The sequence below is a fragment of the Manacus candei genome, unplaced genomic scaffold (assembly GCF_025592945.1).
Source record: "Manacus candei isolate 608988 ecotype Guabito, Panama unplaced genomic scaffold, ASM2559294v1 h1tg000014l, whole genome shotgun sequence".
In the NCBI taxonomy this organism is placed as follows: Eukaryota; Metazoa; Chordata; class Aves; order Passeriformes; family Pipridae; genus Manacus; species Manacus candei.
In genome coordinates this window covers 1,069,871-1,086,610 of record NW_026138062.1, presented here as the reverse complement: position 1 = coordinate 1,086,610, position 16,740 = coordinate 1,069,871, and the positions used below count along the sequence as shown (strand labels likewise).

Here is a 16,740-nt window from a genome sequence, read left to right as displayed (position 1 = left end):
AGACATTATCTTCTTAAATCCTCATTACAGTATTGCCAAACATGGAGTAAAGTTGAGTGGACACAACTGATATGGCTGCTGCATGATGAAGAAGATTCAAAACATAGGTCATTTTATAAGTATTAATAATCTCGTGGTACCCATGAGCCTGGAAGAGCAGGGAGAGGAGTACACAGTGAATACTGTTAGTATAGTACATGGAAGTACAGAGAAGCTCTTTATAATAAAATTAAAACTAACATTCTTTTTACATCTTTTGTAGAAGAGATGAACTGTCAGTAATAAGACCCAAAAATTTTTATTCCAAGTCACAAAATGCAAATTTCCTTTGCTGGACACCTAGGTACCAGCAACTTTGTTCTTTCTCCCTCTACTCCATTCACACAAATACCTCTGTACACAGGTTGGATGGTATAGCGAGCAGATCATGTGCTCTTTCTAGAGAAATTTCAGAAGCCTTTTCCCTTCCCATCTGTTATTCAAATCCACCCTAATTTGTTCAGAGCAGATCTTTTTCTCAGAAGGGCAGCATTTACCCCACAGTAAACTCAAAGTTCAAAATCTCTTCAGTCCTAAAGAAAAGGTTTCTCCTGTTAGGAAATATCTCCATGCTGAAACTCATCAGGTGACAGAGTCACATGCTGTGCTTGAAAGATGATGGTCCTTGCCACTGTGGTGTTGAAAGCAGTCACCGGTTACTTCTTCTCGTCACTGAAGGGAAGTTTAGGAGCAAGATCATGAGATCACTTACAGAGCACAGCAGAGTTCTCAGGCTTTTTAAAATCCGTCAGGATTTTAAATACACGGAAATACACAGTGCTGCTGAGGTCCCACACTACAGCAAAGGATGTGAACTGACAGGAGCTTTGTATTGTACCCACAGAAGAGGAAAGAGTAGCAAGGAAGCATTACTCCAAATCCCATCCCCAGGTGGAAGAATTTTCCCACTGGGTGCTGTAAAACAGGATTTTCACTCTTTATTTATCTGAAAGGATGATGGGGAGAGAGAGATGGAAAAGGAAGGACAATAAGTAGATGGGCTGTAGTAAAGGTCATGGCACTGGCAAAAGTAATTTTCCCATGCTCATGTCTCCACCTCTGGAGATATTCAAAACCTGAGTGGATGTGATCCTGTGCAATCCACTCTAGGTGATCCTGCTTTAGCTGGGGAATTAGAATAGATGATCTCCAGAGGTCCCTTCCAATCTGAACCGTTCTGTGATTCTACGTCCTCTGTGGGCTAAGAAGAGGAAACACAGGTTAAGGAGTTCTAAAACAAAATAGTCTCTAATTAGGTAACTGCATCTAGGGGCAAGAGCAATCACCCCCGTCATCAGACATGGAATATTCTGACAGAAATTGTGCCTTTTAACAGGGTTATTCCAAGAAATGTAAGAGCAGCAGTAAATTTATTACCTTCAATAAAGAGTGGTAATAAGTTGCCCAGTTCTAAACAAAGCAGAAAAAGAAAGAAGAGCTTGTAAAAATATCTGCAGGAAAGCTTCTGCTCCATCCTTTTGCTATGAAAGCACCATGTGTGTTGAAAGATCTGAAGTGCAGATACGAGTTGCCTATGCAAAGTGCCACATTCCAGACACTCCTACTTACTAGCATTAAGACAGTTGTTAATCTAGAACTGCTCACCACTAATTTAAACAAATTGCATATAATTGGTTCCTATAAACCCCACAGAAAATACTGTTTCACTACCTTAGCTGTCTGTCTCGTATTCTTAGTTCAAAAGTCTTACTAGGCACTCACAGAGGGTACCAAGAACACTGAGTTTAGTATCATGGAGGTTTTTGGCTGAACTGCTAAGTTGAATATCTCTGAACTTAAAGGAAGAATTGTTATATTTTGTTTCAGTGATGGACCTTTATTTCATAATTATTGAGTACTGCAGGCCACTGGGCAGCATTTTACATACTGGCCATTTTACCTGTGCTCTTTCAGAAGCTTTATAAACTCACCATTATATCTAACTTCAAAAGAATTAATATTTTTAGTGCTATTCTTTGAAAAGTCCTGCTAAGATCTACTGAATACCACGTATTTCTATACTAGTCAGATCTTTCTGTACTAAATTTAAAAAACAAACAAACAAAAAACTTTTAAAAAGGGTAGCACTCTGCCAGGATACTGTACATACCCCTGAGGGAGAAAATATTAGTGCCATGTACCAGGGACAAGGAGACTACCAGGTGACCTGCTTACAAATTTGTATACTGCAATGTGGGCAGTTTAAACTTTCATTCTCTGATATTCCTTTTTTTAGAAGCATTTTTCAAAAGGATTAGAAATTCCTGTCAAGTCAGCCTTTCGTTTTATAAATTTTCTTCTAGGTCCTTCATTGAAGACACATTGAGATTTCTGAAATCCATTTGTGTAACCTCCAGTTTGCTCTGTTTTTCACTGTTGCCTGTATCTTACTGAGCAGTGACAAGAATTTAATGAGTCCGAGAAAAAGCTCAGTTCTCCATAAAGGAAAATCTAAGAGGATGATGTCCCCGTCAGGGGGAAAGTTCAGTCCCCACTGTTCCTTTGCTGCCTGTTTTATTTGGTTTCTCTAGACCCAGATTAGTTTGTTAACCTAGATTAGTTAGCGCCCTTGAATGTAAACTGAGGAAGACATGCTTGTTCTGCAAATTAGTCACTCTAAGTTAAAATAGAAGAAGATGAATGAGACTGAGGCTGATGTTGTAAGAATTATTCAAGTAATAGTAGATTAAGCAGAGAACTATTAAATCTGTACAAGAAAATTATTGTCTTCCACAGAAACAGGAGCCTTCCCTTACAGAGACCACGGAATGGTGGATTAGCAAGAAAGATTTGAGTATTTAAATCTAGCTAGATTTTAAAAACCCAAAGCAGTGTGCCAAGGCCTAAAAACATCTCCCTTTTTTTCCTCTGAGAGCAAAGATCACTTTCCATCGCAAAAATGGTCCCATGGAGAGCATGCTCCCTTTATCCTCCTGTAAAACACTTTTTTGGAGGTCTTTATGACCGAATCTGACAATGGAGCACTGCAGCATAAAGCAGATAGCAAGAAACTTCCAGAAGAAGGATTAAAGGTGGTCCTTTCAGTTAGCACGCCAAAAAGAAAAACACTCTAAATGAGAAAACACAAAAAAACTTATTTCCCCAGCCTGGAGGGGAAAAGATATTTTCACTTCTGGAAAGAACCTCAATGCAAATAGTCTGGCCCAAGTTGTCTTAATTGCCAAACCACATGAAAGTCTCTAGACATGTTATGTTAATGTGCTACTAACAGAAGAAACAGTTTCCAAGATACCTAATACATTAGACCTAATAGAGACGTATTTATACTGAAAGTCTTTTATTTCCCTATTGATAAAAAGACTTTACTGTCTTAGAAGATTTTACTTAGCTTCCAAATTTACAGAGTGTTTAGAGCATTTTCAGAAATCCCAGCTTTTTCTAAGAAGCTCACAGCCTGAACACAGCTCCTCATTGTGCTTCATTTTAAGGCAAAACATAACTGTGTCTCACCATCGGAGCTTTTCACAATTGCCTTTATCGCCAGCAATGAAAACATTAAAATTTCCATTCTTGTTAAATGCAACACCACTCTTAGCCCCAGATCAAGCAGTGATACTTGGGTTTCTTCAGATATTCAACTTGTAAAGGAACAGTCACCTTAAGGGGGTTGTAAGGAATTAAAGTGGAGAATCCACTATTTAAATTCAACCTTCTCATATTTAGCATTAAATGCAAGAGTAAACACACCCTTTGCATCCTTAAAGAAAAGAATCAAGGGATTCTAAATGTTATAAACTGATTTTCCCTAAAACTATTTAAAAAACCACAATCAAACCAAGAACCAAATGCTAACTGCTTTATGCTTTCTAACTTTCATTAATTTAAGAAAAATACACATACAGTCATACTGTAAGCCTGATCCTTTTAATTCACAGACCGTCACCAGATGTAGCCCGCCAACATATCTAAAGCAACAATAATCAGAAAAAAATATTTCTTTACTCATGCTCCTCACAACTCTATAAGGGAAGAGAGGGACTGGTGGTCATGTGGGGAGAAATATACACCCTTAATTAAAGGAAGATCAAGAAACACGTACGGCAGTAATGCAGGTTGATGCCCATATATCTCAGCAAAAAGAAGGTGGGTGTGCAGTGAAAAAACAGGTTACTCAGATGACCAGTTTTGTTGCACATGCTCGCAAAAATGAAGGAGTGATCTCTGAGGTCAGTGAGAAGGAAAGGAAGTCAGTGAAGCAGCAGAAAAAAAGATTTTATTTAGAGACAGAGGAAAGCACCTGTCCTTCAGCTCTTCCTTACCCTGGAGCTCCATCTTGTTCTTTTTCCTTTCCCCAACAAGACTGAGCCTCCCTTCCTGTCTGGTTCACCCTCCTCAGAAATTCATTATGATTCATTCCCTGCAGACTCCAATCTCTGCTGCTCATCTGCCAGACTCACTCTGAGGTGGATGTACTCTGGTCTCCTTCCTCCACCAGTTTTTCACATGGTTAACCAAGAGCCCATAGGTAGCCCCTTACTAGGTGCTCCTTTTTAAAAGGATGAAGCTGGGATTCATCCTCTCCACTGAATCTCTAATATACCCATAGCCCTGCCAGGAAGGTGTTATGCTGTTATTAGCCAAGTAAATCACTCTACAAGTAGAGCTTCCCTTAACTTTCTTTGGTGGGAGTGGCAGTTTTTTTCTGATCCTCTTTGGCTATGTTTAGACTGCTAAATTAAAGAAGTGCTAGACCCCTGGTCACCCACACCCTTCCTTAAGTCCCAGGCAGTTTTGCACCACTTGAGCAAGCTCTCTCCAAGCCAAATGTGCTAGGGAGGGTGGTAACTGTAAGTAGTGTAGACATGACACAGTCTGAGCTATTTGGACTTGGATCAATCCCTGGCCCTTTTTAATTAAGCAATATAAATTCAATCTTATGTTCCTGAACAACTAGGAGGAATGTAAGGTGGGAGAAGGACATCAGTGCCAAACTGAAGGTGGAGAGTTCTTACTCACAATTCTGACTTGCCATCTGTTAACAAGAAGAAGGCTCTCCCTTTGAAGTTACTTGAAGATCTCCAGTATAGGCTTCTTGATGCAAATTTATGGTCATCTACAAGGTCTGAATGACACCTGACACTCTTGGCCTGTTTGACTGTGAACTTAATAAGCTACTGGAAGAAAAATGCAAATTAATATTGAACTTTTGTACTCTCCTATAATTTGTACCACCCAGTGCATTGCGTCTGATACAAAGATTTACAAAGCTTAAGAACCATAGAAGCACATACTCCAGGTTTTAAAAGTTGTGCTGTAAATCAGTTTGGAGGGGGATAATACATTTCCTCTCCCCAGCAGTTACTGTGGCAACTATACTGGCTGCTTCAGTTTAGCTTGAGGGTCACCCTCATGAGCCAACTCATGTGACATCTCTCTTGCAGGTGGGCTGGCAGGTGTTAGCCCAGGCAGCTGGAGCACACACAGGACTCCACACACCCATGCAGGTCCAAAGCATCAAGGGTTGCCAGGCAGGCAGCTTGCAGGGCATTGGTGCGACAGCGCGCAGGCAGGAGGCACTAGACACTCAGCCTAAGGTCACCCTGGAGGCCACTTCTTCAGAGATGTGCAGTGACAGCTGGTAGATTCATGAGAGTGTGGGAGCACCTTCATTTATAATAGCAAAGCAACGTTTACAAGGATATCTCACCTTTAGCAAGATAGCTATAAATGGAATAAATTGAGAGAAGCTAGACTCTCAAACATGACTGTCTGATATGTCCTTGGGAAAGAAGCACTTCTAGAAATAGATGTTTTCCATGAAAATGTCCTTAAATTTCAGATCTATTTGCTCTTCGATTGATAAGTAGTTTAAACAATTTCTAAATTCTGCCTGCCTGTAGGCCTCTCTATCACTAACCTGTCTAAATGACTACAGATTCCTTTAAAGCCTTTATTATTTACTTTATAATTTCTTTTATCATTCTGGTTTTTCATCTCCCTCTGAGAATAAGTGGGAGAGAAAGCATCCCACACTATTCATGTATCATCCACATAGCCTCTGAAAAAAATCTCACCTAATGTACTAACGTCGCATTCTGACTTTTGTTCGAACTTCAGCAAGTTCCACCCCCAATGTCTTAACCTGCATATGTAACTACAAGGGCTTAGCATTTACTTTCTCATCTTCTATCTTAAGTCTATTCACAAGTGTTCTTTTTGGCAGCCTACCTAGACCACAGTTTCTCCAGACAGCCATGGAAGACCAAGGCAAATGGGCTTCAGCAAATGTAACAAACCCTCATTTTGCTGTTTCTCCTGATATTTTGTTAAAAGATTTTAACCTAGCCTGCACAACATACAGCTTACTTTTGCTTTGGTTATAAGGTCCTAAACTGCTACCTCCACTTTTACTCACATAACAGCTGGCACAACTGGAATAAAATCATTCTCATCCGGTATCTAAGAGAATCTTAGTAGCCCTAACAAAATACCTCTACAGAAAAAATACTGTGAAATTCACCTTCATAATCTTAGGTTCAATTATTTTTTTTCTCATTGTGCTTAAGGACATTTCTTTTTTCTTTCTTCTTTTTTTTTTTTTTTTTTAGCGAGACCACCGTATTGAGTTAGCTTTTTGAGAAACCCCCCAGACTGTGTTTTCATCAGTGGTGCATAGCAATGGTCAAAATCAACATGCATAATGTCGAAGTGATAAAAAAGCCAATGTCTTCTCAGACATGCTTTCACTGAAAACTTTCAATGAGGAGAAAATATCTTCTGTGGCACATAAATCACTGAGCTCATCTCCACTTCATGTCAGTAATGCTTCAGATACATCATTTCTTATAAACCGCAAAGATGAACTGAAATGAGGAAAAGACATTAGAACAGAAAATCATGACTCCATTCCCACTACTTTGATGAAAATTCCTCCTCTCATGAATAAACTGATTTATTTTACACATATATGTATTACATAGGAAACTATAACAGCTTAACTTACTTTCTCTCACACTTTCACAACTCCACAAACATTATTAGAGTTTAAAGTCCAGTTTGAAAACAAAATAAGACCTCCTATTACATTCAATAATAAAATAAACCTGTGCAGTCATTCTGCTCATGGCCACTAACTAATTATTTGAAGTTGTACAGAGAACTTAAAAATACCTGAAAGAAATACAATTAAGAGCCAATTTTCCTCAAAGATCCTATCTAAAGTGAGATACTTGCACAATGAGAAGGTGAAAGAACTGAAAGAGATGTGAGAGGCAATAATGGAGACAACAGTGTTTGGAATAGATCAAGGTCATATTTGTAGAGATAATAAACATCTGAATAAGGCCAGAAGACTAGAAAATGTTGGTACTGAAACTCTGTGTAACCACATTTTTTGAGGCAGAAAGTGTCCTTCACATGGGAGCATAGATTTATAAGAGCAAGGGGATAGGAAGAAATCTCTTAGGGGTGCCAAGCTTTACAAACTTTAATCTATCTGTTAATTCTACTTTAAAACATGGATTTTAGTGAAAGGTGGAAGAACCCAAGCCACAAAATTGTCTTGGTTTTAGACATCGTGAATTTAGTTCACATCTGAGATCTTGGGTTGATCTCCTGGTGGGATAATCTGCCTAAATCACATCTAGGTTCAGTTTCTCAGGAACTATTAGCATTCTGGGTTTGACTTGAAATTTCCAGTTGGAAGAAAAGCAGAACAGTAAAGTGGCTTTTTATGTCATGAGTACTATGAATTAATAGGGACTACTATTAATTTAACCCTTATTAAGATATTCCTGATAGGATACTCTATAAGATACTACTATACTGATGATTTAACATATTTTTTTAAGCATTTCGCTCTTCTTTAATTTTTCTACATCTTTTTCTATATTTTCCACTATGTTTTGCACTAGTAGTTCCTCTTCATCTCATTCAGTGTCAATAAATGTGCCTATACAGCAATGAGTGATACGTGTAGAAACTACTGAGCAATGGTAATGCTCCATAATGCACTTCTCTAATGAGAAGCATGAACTGCAAACTGTATAATCTGGACATTGTTTGAATGTAGGAGGACATGCTTAGAAATACATTTACTGAAAGAGTAACAAGTCTGGCAAACTTGCCTTCTTTAAATTAACGTTTTCGGCTCAAACCTCATTAAAGGGCAATGAAATTCCTGTGTATTTCCTTTGCTAGCATTGGTGAGAACCAAGAGATTCATGTGTAAACAGAAGTCTTTGCTTTTATATGCAAGCTCTCTCCTGTTCAAACCATTCAACAATGGTAAAAAATTCTAGTTTTCAGTTACACTGGAGCTTAATTCTTTAAAAGCTTCTTCGAGGGAGTCATATCCTTCTTCGTCCCTCAAGGGAAAGGACTTTGTGAAAACATGCCCTTTTCAGGAGATATTTCCTCATCCCATAGGCCTAGAAAATCCATAGAAATTAACTCCTTTTAGCTGGATGAAAGCAGAGTGTTCAAAGGGATGTGGCAGCTGCTGCCTCATTTGTGTCCTCCAAAGCCAAAGATACCTTATATCCTCAGCAAAGCAAGTTACTCTGCATGGTAACTGAGATGATAGAAATACACAGTACTTCAGGACAGCTCAAGGAAGGAGAAGACACCACGAAAGAAGTGCTTTTCACCTGAAAAGCACTGTAATTGGTAATTACAAACACAGGGCAGAAATAGCAGGGTTAGCCTCTGTTTTTCAACAGAATAACCAAGTACCCATAGAAAGTGCAAACCCCTCCACATCCTTTCCACATGGCACATGGTTACATGCAGCTCACTGCCATGCAAAGTTTTCCTATGCCCAAAAATAGAAATGGAGTTTGATAAGTAAATTTGTGTAGCTCTTTCAGAGGCTGCTACATGCAGTGGCCTGAATACAAGCTCTGACCTCAGACAGACAAGTGACAGCTGAAGACTGAGAGGATGGATTAGGGGAAGTATCAAACCTAGATTTGCCCCATGTCTTGTATTTTTGCTTACACCATCTAATGCCCAGAGATGGGGACAGGACATGTTCAAGAGCTAAGGCACAAGTCCTGTACATTCTGTATCCTCACTGTGTTCTTATCTTTCCAGATGACAAAACCATACACACAAAAAACATGGATGACTTGATGAATTTTCAGTGAACAGCAAAGTCTATTCCTCTACCAGTTCAGTAAAATACAGGCTTTTTGAGAACCTCCTTAGAATAATTTTTTCATAGAGGATTACAGTTTATTTGTGTCATTGTCTGTGAACAAAAGTCAAAACAATTCCAATTGAATTAAAATGTTTAACCTTGGTTTGATTATACTGTCTGATGGGACCAGGTACATTTCAGTGCCACAAAAAGATTAAGCCACGTAATTTCCAAGATATTGCCTTCTGAATGCAAATGTTAAAACTTGTTCAGTGCAATTCCTCATGCTGTTTCCAGTTAAAAGTAAAATAAGCAGGTGTCAGAGTGAAAACACAAAATACAGACATTAAAATTAGACTATCAATTTCTACTAGCAACTGCATGACATCTTTTGTCATCTGACCCACACAACCACTCAATATTAACTCAAAAACTATTAAAATACTATGTTCACCACGGTATGTTACCTAAACTAGTGCATTAAATTTTACTGCCAAAGGTGTTATTCATCTGAATAGTGCATTGAATATTACTACAGATATTGTTATTCTGAATTCTCAATGCTATTTCATCAGCAACTATTTATTTTCCTTGTTACTATTAATGTGAGTGTTTCTAATAGCATATGCTACAGATACACCAAACCTGCATTCCATCTACACATTAAAAGCCTTTCACTTGATTATTGTTGAGGTTTTGCCCTCAAAAAGTTCTTCTTCAGAGTCAGCGTGCTCCTGTTTTGAAAAACAAATTTGTTAGCTATTCACACTCTATTTACCTTTACTGCAGAGTATATTAATAAGAATACATTACTTACATTTTTCTTGCTGGGCGTTCAGTCCATCATGGTACCAAACACCATTAGTTCCCTTTGCAATTATTATTTTCAGTACTTCTGGTTGGCTCTAAAGATCCACTTCAAGAATACAATAACTTTTTTTTAATAGTTTGTCTAAAGATGAATATACTCTTTTCAGCAGTTTATTATATGATCTCCAACAAAAATACTTTCTTCCCAGTTGCTTCATTTGTTATGACAGTAGAAGCACATTCTGTGGAAGAAGCAGGCTCTTTCTGAATGAAACTTGGCCATGGTCCTGCAAATTTTATTTCCAGGTACACTGTTTTTCTACTGTACACACACATATACTCTTTCTGTACAGTGGCAAATAGCTCTCGGGTACATTAATTGTACATCAAGCCTCATGCTATGTCTCAGCAATTTTTTTTCACAACAAAGATTGTAAAACTTTAAGATCATTCAATGTTTTTCTACTCAGTAAGTTGTTCAGTAAACTAGTAATTTATCTTTGAAAAGCTATCATTTGCTGAAATGTGAAAAACAAACAAAAGGTCCAACAGCACACTTGTGCAATGTTCAGACATTGCCTGTGATTTCTAACAAGCAGGAAAGCAAGGCATAGGAAAGCAACAGTGTGTTCAAAATCACAAAAGCCATCTAGAAGAGAATTAGGTAAAGAAACAAATCACTGCTCCCAAAGTAACAAGATCATCATTGACTGAATGAAACATGCTCCAGCAGGACTCACTGCTCACAGGCACATTTGGTAAACATCTGTAAATATTCAGCAGAGATTAATTTGCACACAACCACTTCATTTATCCAGCTGGATTCCAGACTCGCAGTGTTTCATCCTACATATTAATTTTTCTATGAAAACTTCAGTAGTGAACCTACACCATCTACAAAATGCCACCTCAGAGTCAGTGTAATGCCCTGATTCCTTTCTTCAGATTTATGAAGTTCTCTTGAAAAACTGGTTTCCAGTTTCAAGCAACTCTCTATTCTCCAGGTTATATTTTTACAAGCATTTACTGAACAGAAAGCCTTTACAAAGAGACAGATTCTGAATATCTAAATCACTCCTTATCTAGATTTGAGGTCAATAGACATTTTAGCTTAAAATTTATATACTTAACATAATCCAAGAAGGTTATGCAGGATAAACATCAAACTCAAATGAAAACTACATACACATAAATATTTAAACCAATGGTATCTGTAAATACATTTTTTGTATTTTCCTTAAGCCTAAGTCATCTTTTTTTGTATTTGAATTCATTTATAAAAGGTCTGTCATTAGTAGACATTGAACTAGGTGCAAACATTTTATCACAGTAGGGAGATACATGAGCAGGCATAAATTTCACCCCTTAATAAGTAGAATATGCAATTTAATTTGATCAAGAATAATTAAATTTGTATAAATTCAGGAAATGTATTCCATAGAGGACAAAACTTCAGAAGGTGAAATATATGCAAATAGGTAATTTTACATTTGAGCAAGAGAAACAGATCACGGCTCAATTACCATTACGAATTATGGTATTCAAGCAGTCAGAGCTGCTTTTCAGACCTACATGAGAGAAACTTCAAGGACCCAGTCCCACAGGTCTTACTGAGGCAAAATACCCTTTGTCTTTTGGTGGGAAGTTTGTTTTCTATGAGTAAGAAAAGTGGGGAAGCCAAATTATTTTAGAAATCAGACAAAGACACATACTGTATGTTTTATGGACAGGACCCAAGCTTCCATTTCAAACAGATCCTTGCACGGCTGTGCTTAGAAACTTTTTAAAATTGCTGGCAATCATGCAATAACAATCTAGTTATTTTATGGAGAAGGAAATTAACAAGGGACTATGCAGGCATTCCAGTTCATCCACAGCCTGTATTTCTTTTTAAATAGGTTTTGTATTTGAGATTGATATGGGATTGATACTTATTTCCTAAACTAAATTCCTCTATCAGCGACATATTTATAGTAATGCCATTTTCCATCTACTCTCCTGTCAACAACCGTGACTGCATTGGAGAGATGCTTCTCCTTGGAGGTAGAAATGGAGAGGAAACACGATCCATCCTGTCTGTTGGGTTGCCACCAGGAGTGAAATGTGATAGCAATTCCTGCAATGGGGGCATCTAGTACTCCAGCCAACTAAAACATCTCCCATAGGCACCCAAACAGCTGTCATCTGGGGAAAACAAAAATCTATTCACTTGCTAGATTTGCTTCAAAAGGCAGCCAGAGATAACCTCTTTCCTCATTTCTTCTCAGGCCCTAAATCCTCCCCATGACGTAACCATTCCCAAACTAAACAAACTCAGTTTAGAGCCTGGAGGTGGTGGTGGGGAAGCCACCAGGATGGCATATTATTGCAAGCCGTGGCTCAGGGCATATGGTCTGGAGCAACTTTTAACTCTTTGTGAGAAAAAACAATCTCTTTTTTCCACACTTTGAGAAGTCCTCTCTGTGTGTACAACAAACAGGAAGGGAAGAGTTAGATAGAAATAATTACAAAAGCAAACATTTTCGTGCTGGGCAGGACACTGCGGATACGTGGGGCTTCATTACTTTTGGTACCATCAGGAACACTCAAAAAAATTCAGGAGCTGAAAACACAGCCACACCTATTGATTTGCAAAGTTTTTGTCCTTATAAAGAAATGTAAAGAGGTAAATAATTGTAGTAATCAAAACCAGCTCCTCTATCCAGGATATGAAATTTGAAACCAAGGGGTTTCAGCCAGATACATTTCTGTGATGAATAAAACAAAGCCTCCTGATGCAACTCTACCAGAGACTTGCACACAGCCCGTCGGACACCACATCCCTCCCTGCCCCACTCCCCCTTCCCTCCCTCCCCCCTCTAGAGCTCCGATAGGTGCCGGTAATCCCGGCAGGGCCACCTGAGGCCCCTGGAGACGGCAGGGGAGCCCGGGAGGGGGTCATCACACGTGCAGCCAGCGGTGGGGAGGAAAAGCAAAGCCGAGAACATTTGGAAAGGAGCCACCCAGTCCCATTTCTGGAAATAGACCAGCTCTTGAAAGGGATAAAAAAAGTGCAGCAGGCCTAAAATAGCTGAATAAACTGCAATTACAGCCAGCGTTAGCTGCCTAACCTGCTGGATTTTCCGCACGGTTGGATCAGCGGCAGCTGCTCGTTCATGTGATGCCTTTTGAGACTAAAAAACCCAGCGGTTCCTGAAAAGTTTGGCGGGCAAAGGGGGCCGGGGGTGGGTAGCGAAGCCCCACGTCGCAGGGGGGATGGGGATCTCCGGCTCCCGCGGGCCGAGCTGCCCGCAGAGGGGGAGGCCCACGGCCCGGAGCGCGGGGGCACCGGGGAGGTCGGGCATCACGGCACTGGCTCTCTGCGCTCCCGCAGGCTGCCCCAGCCTGGGTGGAGATGATCTGCCGTCAGAGCAACAGAGCCTGTGACCGAGCTACCAGCTAATCCGGCCAAGCGGATTATTAGCCTCCTCAGACAGATAGCCGCAGTTCGGCGCTCCCGGGAACGGCTCGACTGGGCTCGGCGTCCCGGCTGCTCCGCCGGGATCGCGTCGGACTGGAGCGGAGCAGCGCAAACTGTGCGGGCGGGGAGCGGGACCAGGGACCTGGCCGGTGGGGTTCGTACCTGCCAGACCCCCAGTCAGCGTCCCCATCCCCCTCGCCCCGTTCACCTCTCTTGCTTAGACGTGCTCCCCCCACTTCCTTCAGGAGAGGGGATCAGCCCTCTTCAGACCAGGTCAGCCCTCCGCAGGCAGGGTGGCGGTGCCACTCCAGCCACCCAAATCCGCTCGTCCCGTGCAGAGGGAGTAGGTAAGTGCGGCAAAGTCCCCGGGGAGGTGGAAAGCTGTGCTGTGGCCCCTGGCACTCCGGGATACATGACTTGGCTTCAGGGGCCGATGCTTTGACAGCGTCCCCTCTGCAGAGGAAGGACACGGGTCCTTGGGGGAGGGCTGGAGGGTGAGGGGGGTATACACCTCCCCCACCGGTATGCAAACTGAGAAGTCTAGAAACCACCAGCCCCCCACTTCCAGAATCCCTTCCTCCAGAACATCGCCTCTTGCCCAGAGCACCACGGCGCTGTGGGGCGGCAGCAGCGGGCAGGGCAGGCAGGGCCACGCCGTGGCTCTGCTCTCCCCCCGCGGTCACGGCCCTGCGTGCGTGGCCCTGGCAGGGGGAGAGGGGCGTCCCCAGGGGCTGCGAGAAAGTGTCCGGCTGCCCTGCCCCTGTCTGCTCCATTCCTCCCCGGGGGGCACACGGCAGGGAAGTGGCCCCCGGCTGGCCGCAGCTCCAAGGGGCGAGTGAAGTAAAGGGCACTTTGCGGGAGGCTGAGCGCAGCCTCCGGCGGGGCATTTCGGCCTCTGGTATGCTAAGAAGTGGCTGCTTTTCTCTGCTGCGGCAGCAGCGGGGGGAAAGGGGTGAGACGAGCTGGTAAACGGAAGGCGGGGGCGGGGAGGGGTAAATCCGCCGATGTGCCCACCTCGGCTCTGCACCGGACCTGGACTGTGCAGAGCAGGAGCCGGTACCCGGCTGCCGGAGAGGAAAGGGGTGCGGGCTGCCAGTGCTGCTGCTTGTTGATGTTGGGGTGTCAGAGAGGCAACGAGAGCCTATGATCTACTACACTGCAGTGCCAGCGTCAGGAGCCTTCTGCTCGGGAGCTGCCACTGCAGGGCAGCCGGCACACACACACACACCAGCGCGCACACACGGTATCCCTCCCCTCACGGCATCCCTCCCCTCACAGCCTGGACTCCGGCGGCTCTCATCTCCCCAAGCACTCAAGTGCTTGAAGACAACCTGCCGGCCGCGGGGAGCGAGCTCGGCGGTGGGGGGGACCGGAGGCCGGTATCTCCTCTGAAAAGCTTGGCTCCCCCGCCTGCCAAGCATTCCTCCTCGCCCACCTTGCTCGCCAAGCCTCAGGCTTGGCCGCACGGACGCCCCGAGCAAGAGGGATGCAACAGCAGCAGCGTGACCCCCGGAGACCAGGTGGCCCAGAGCACCTGCATTTGCATTTCTTATGTAATGTACTGCAAGTTTCCCCCTCGGAACCGGGCTGAACTGAAGCGCATGATCCCAACTGCCAGGCAGACATGGAGACGGATGCAGAGACACCAGCGTGTGCACAGAGGGGTCATCCCGGCAGGGATACGCGGAGGAGCGGCGTAGCCAACCCGCCGGTGTTGCTGCGGCCGCTCAGCATAGCTGGCTGAGTTGCCACCTGGGCACAAGCCCTAAGAAAGTGTCCACCTCCATCCCTCACCCCCCTCCAACCTCCCGGCCTAGAGTGCTGGAGGGCGAGTAATAAGGTAGAGCCCCCAGGCCGGGGGCGGGAGGTGTCAGGCTTGACTTTAGAAAGCAGAGCGAGGCGGTGGGTGGGTGTGTGTGCGTGTGGGGTGACATACTGCAAGCTATTCAGAAAGTGCTGTGCAGGACCCAAGCCCCGTCACACTCGCCCACCGCAGGCAGGGCCGGCTAACACCAGCACAGGAGAGCCAGTCTCCTCTTTCCAAAACTGACTGGGGGGCTTGCATCTTGGTCGGGAGTGGGGGGCTATAACGGCTTCCCCTCAATAAGGGTAGTGATATAAAAGTTTCCACCTTGGAAATAGCACATAGGAACTAGGAGATGCCGGCTGGGCTAGGGTCGCCTTTGATTATTTTTTTTTCCCCTTTTCGGTGGTGACAGTGGCTGAAGCTAATCCAAACCGCTCCTTGCTTATTCATACACGTACGCACATGCATGTCCGTGCTGGCCTCTATATATCCCCCCTTCTCCCCTCATCAGGATTGCAGATCTACCTCGGGGAGCAACAGACAGGTTAGCATAGAATAAAAACAGCGCATTGCAATGGATTGCTTACCAGTTGGGTTCTTGTTTTTCTTAAGACTCTTGCCACAAAGACACTGCAGCATATGCGATCCTTTGCTGAAAATGTTCCAAAGAAACCACATTGATTTGGGCGAAAAGCAATCCAGCAGCTTATACACCCTGAGAAAGAAGAGATCCTTGTGGTTGCATAATAATAAATTGAGACCAGTTCTCCTGAAGAGGGGCACCAGTTTTATCATAGAAAAAGCGATTATATTCCGTTCTTCTCCCAGTTTTTTTTCCTCACGTGGTATATTTCTTTGAGACTTTTCAATGGATGCTTTTTTTTCAGCCAGGCTGAATGGTTATTCCCCCTAGACCAACACTGGATTATAACCAAAAGCGTGGAGAGCAAATATAAGAAATCCCTTTTTTCAGCATGAAGCCAAACGAAAAGTAAGATAGTGAAATCCCAGCCGAGGCCAAAACCTCATCGGAGACACCGGCAAAACGCGGAAGAAAGATCCCCAGAGAGAAAACCATAGCCTGGTATTTGACTGCTAGGAGGATGGGTGGATCTGCAGAACAAAAGCCACGGCAGGATCCATCCTACTGAACGACTGCCATTGTGCAGCCCCGCGGCGGGAGAGCGCACCGCCAGCACCCGGCGAAGCCCAGCTGAGGCGCAGAGAGCGCTGCCGGCCGCGGGCGCGGACCCCGCCCGCAGCCCCTGCCGATGCCCCGCAGCCCCCGCCGCCGCCCCGCGACGCCGCCCGCCCTCGCCCGCGCGGGCCGCTCGCCTGCCGGCCCCGCTGCCGCTGCGCCCCGCACCGCCCCGCACCGCCCCGCACCGCCCCGCACCGCCCCGCACCGCCGCGCAGGAGGCAGCACCCCCGCCCCGCGCCGCCCGCCGCAGCCTCGGCGCCCAGTCGCCGGCGGGCGCCGGGGGAGGAGGAGCCGCCGATCCCCGCCGGCCCCGATCGCCGTCA

General features: G+C 43.9%; 1 protein-coding gene across 3 annotated transcripts in view; it reads right to left on the bottom strand.

The window, feature by feature from the left end:
- Nucleotides 1-16,428, bottom strand: part of FGF14 (fibroblast growth factor 14) — a 391,737-nt gene extending 375,309 nt beyond the window's left edge. For 2 of the 3 annotated variants that reach the window (XM_051780668.1, XM_051780671.1), the window contains exon 1: nucleotides 15,804-16,428. In XM_051780668.1, the coding sequence (XP_051636628.1) occupies nucleotides 15,804-16,011 (208 nt within the window). In that variant the 5' untranslated portion in view covers nucleotides 16,012-16,428. The remainder of the gene's footprint in view (nucleotides 1-15,803) is intronic. The other variant, XM_051780672.1, reaches the window with a different exon arrangement.
- Nucleotides 16,429-16,740: the final 312 nt, after the last annotated feature.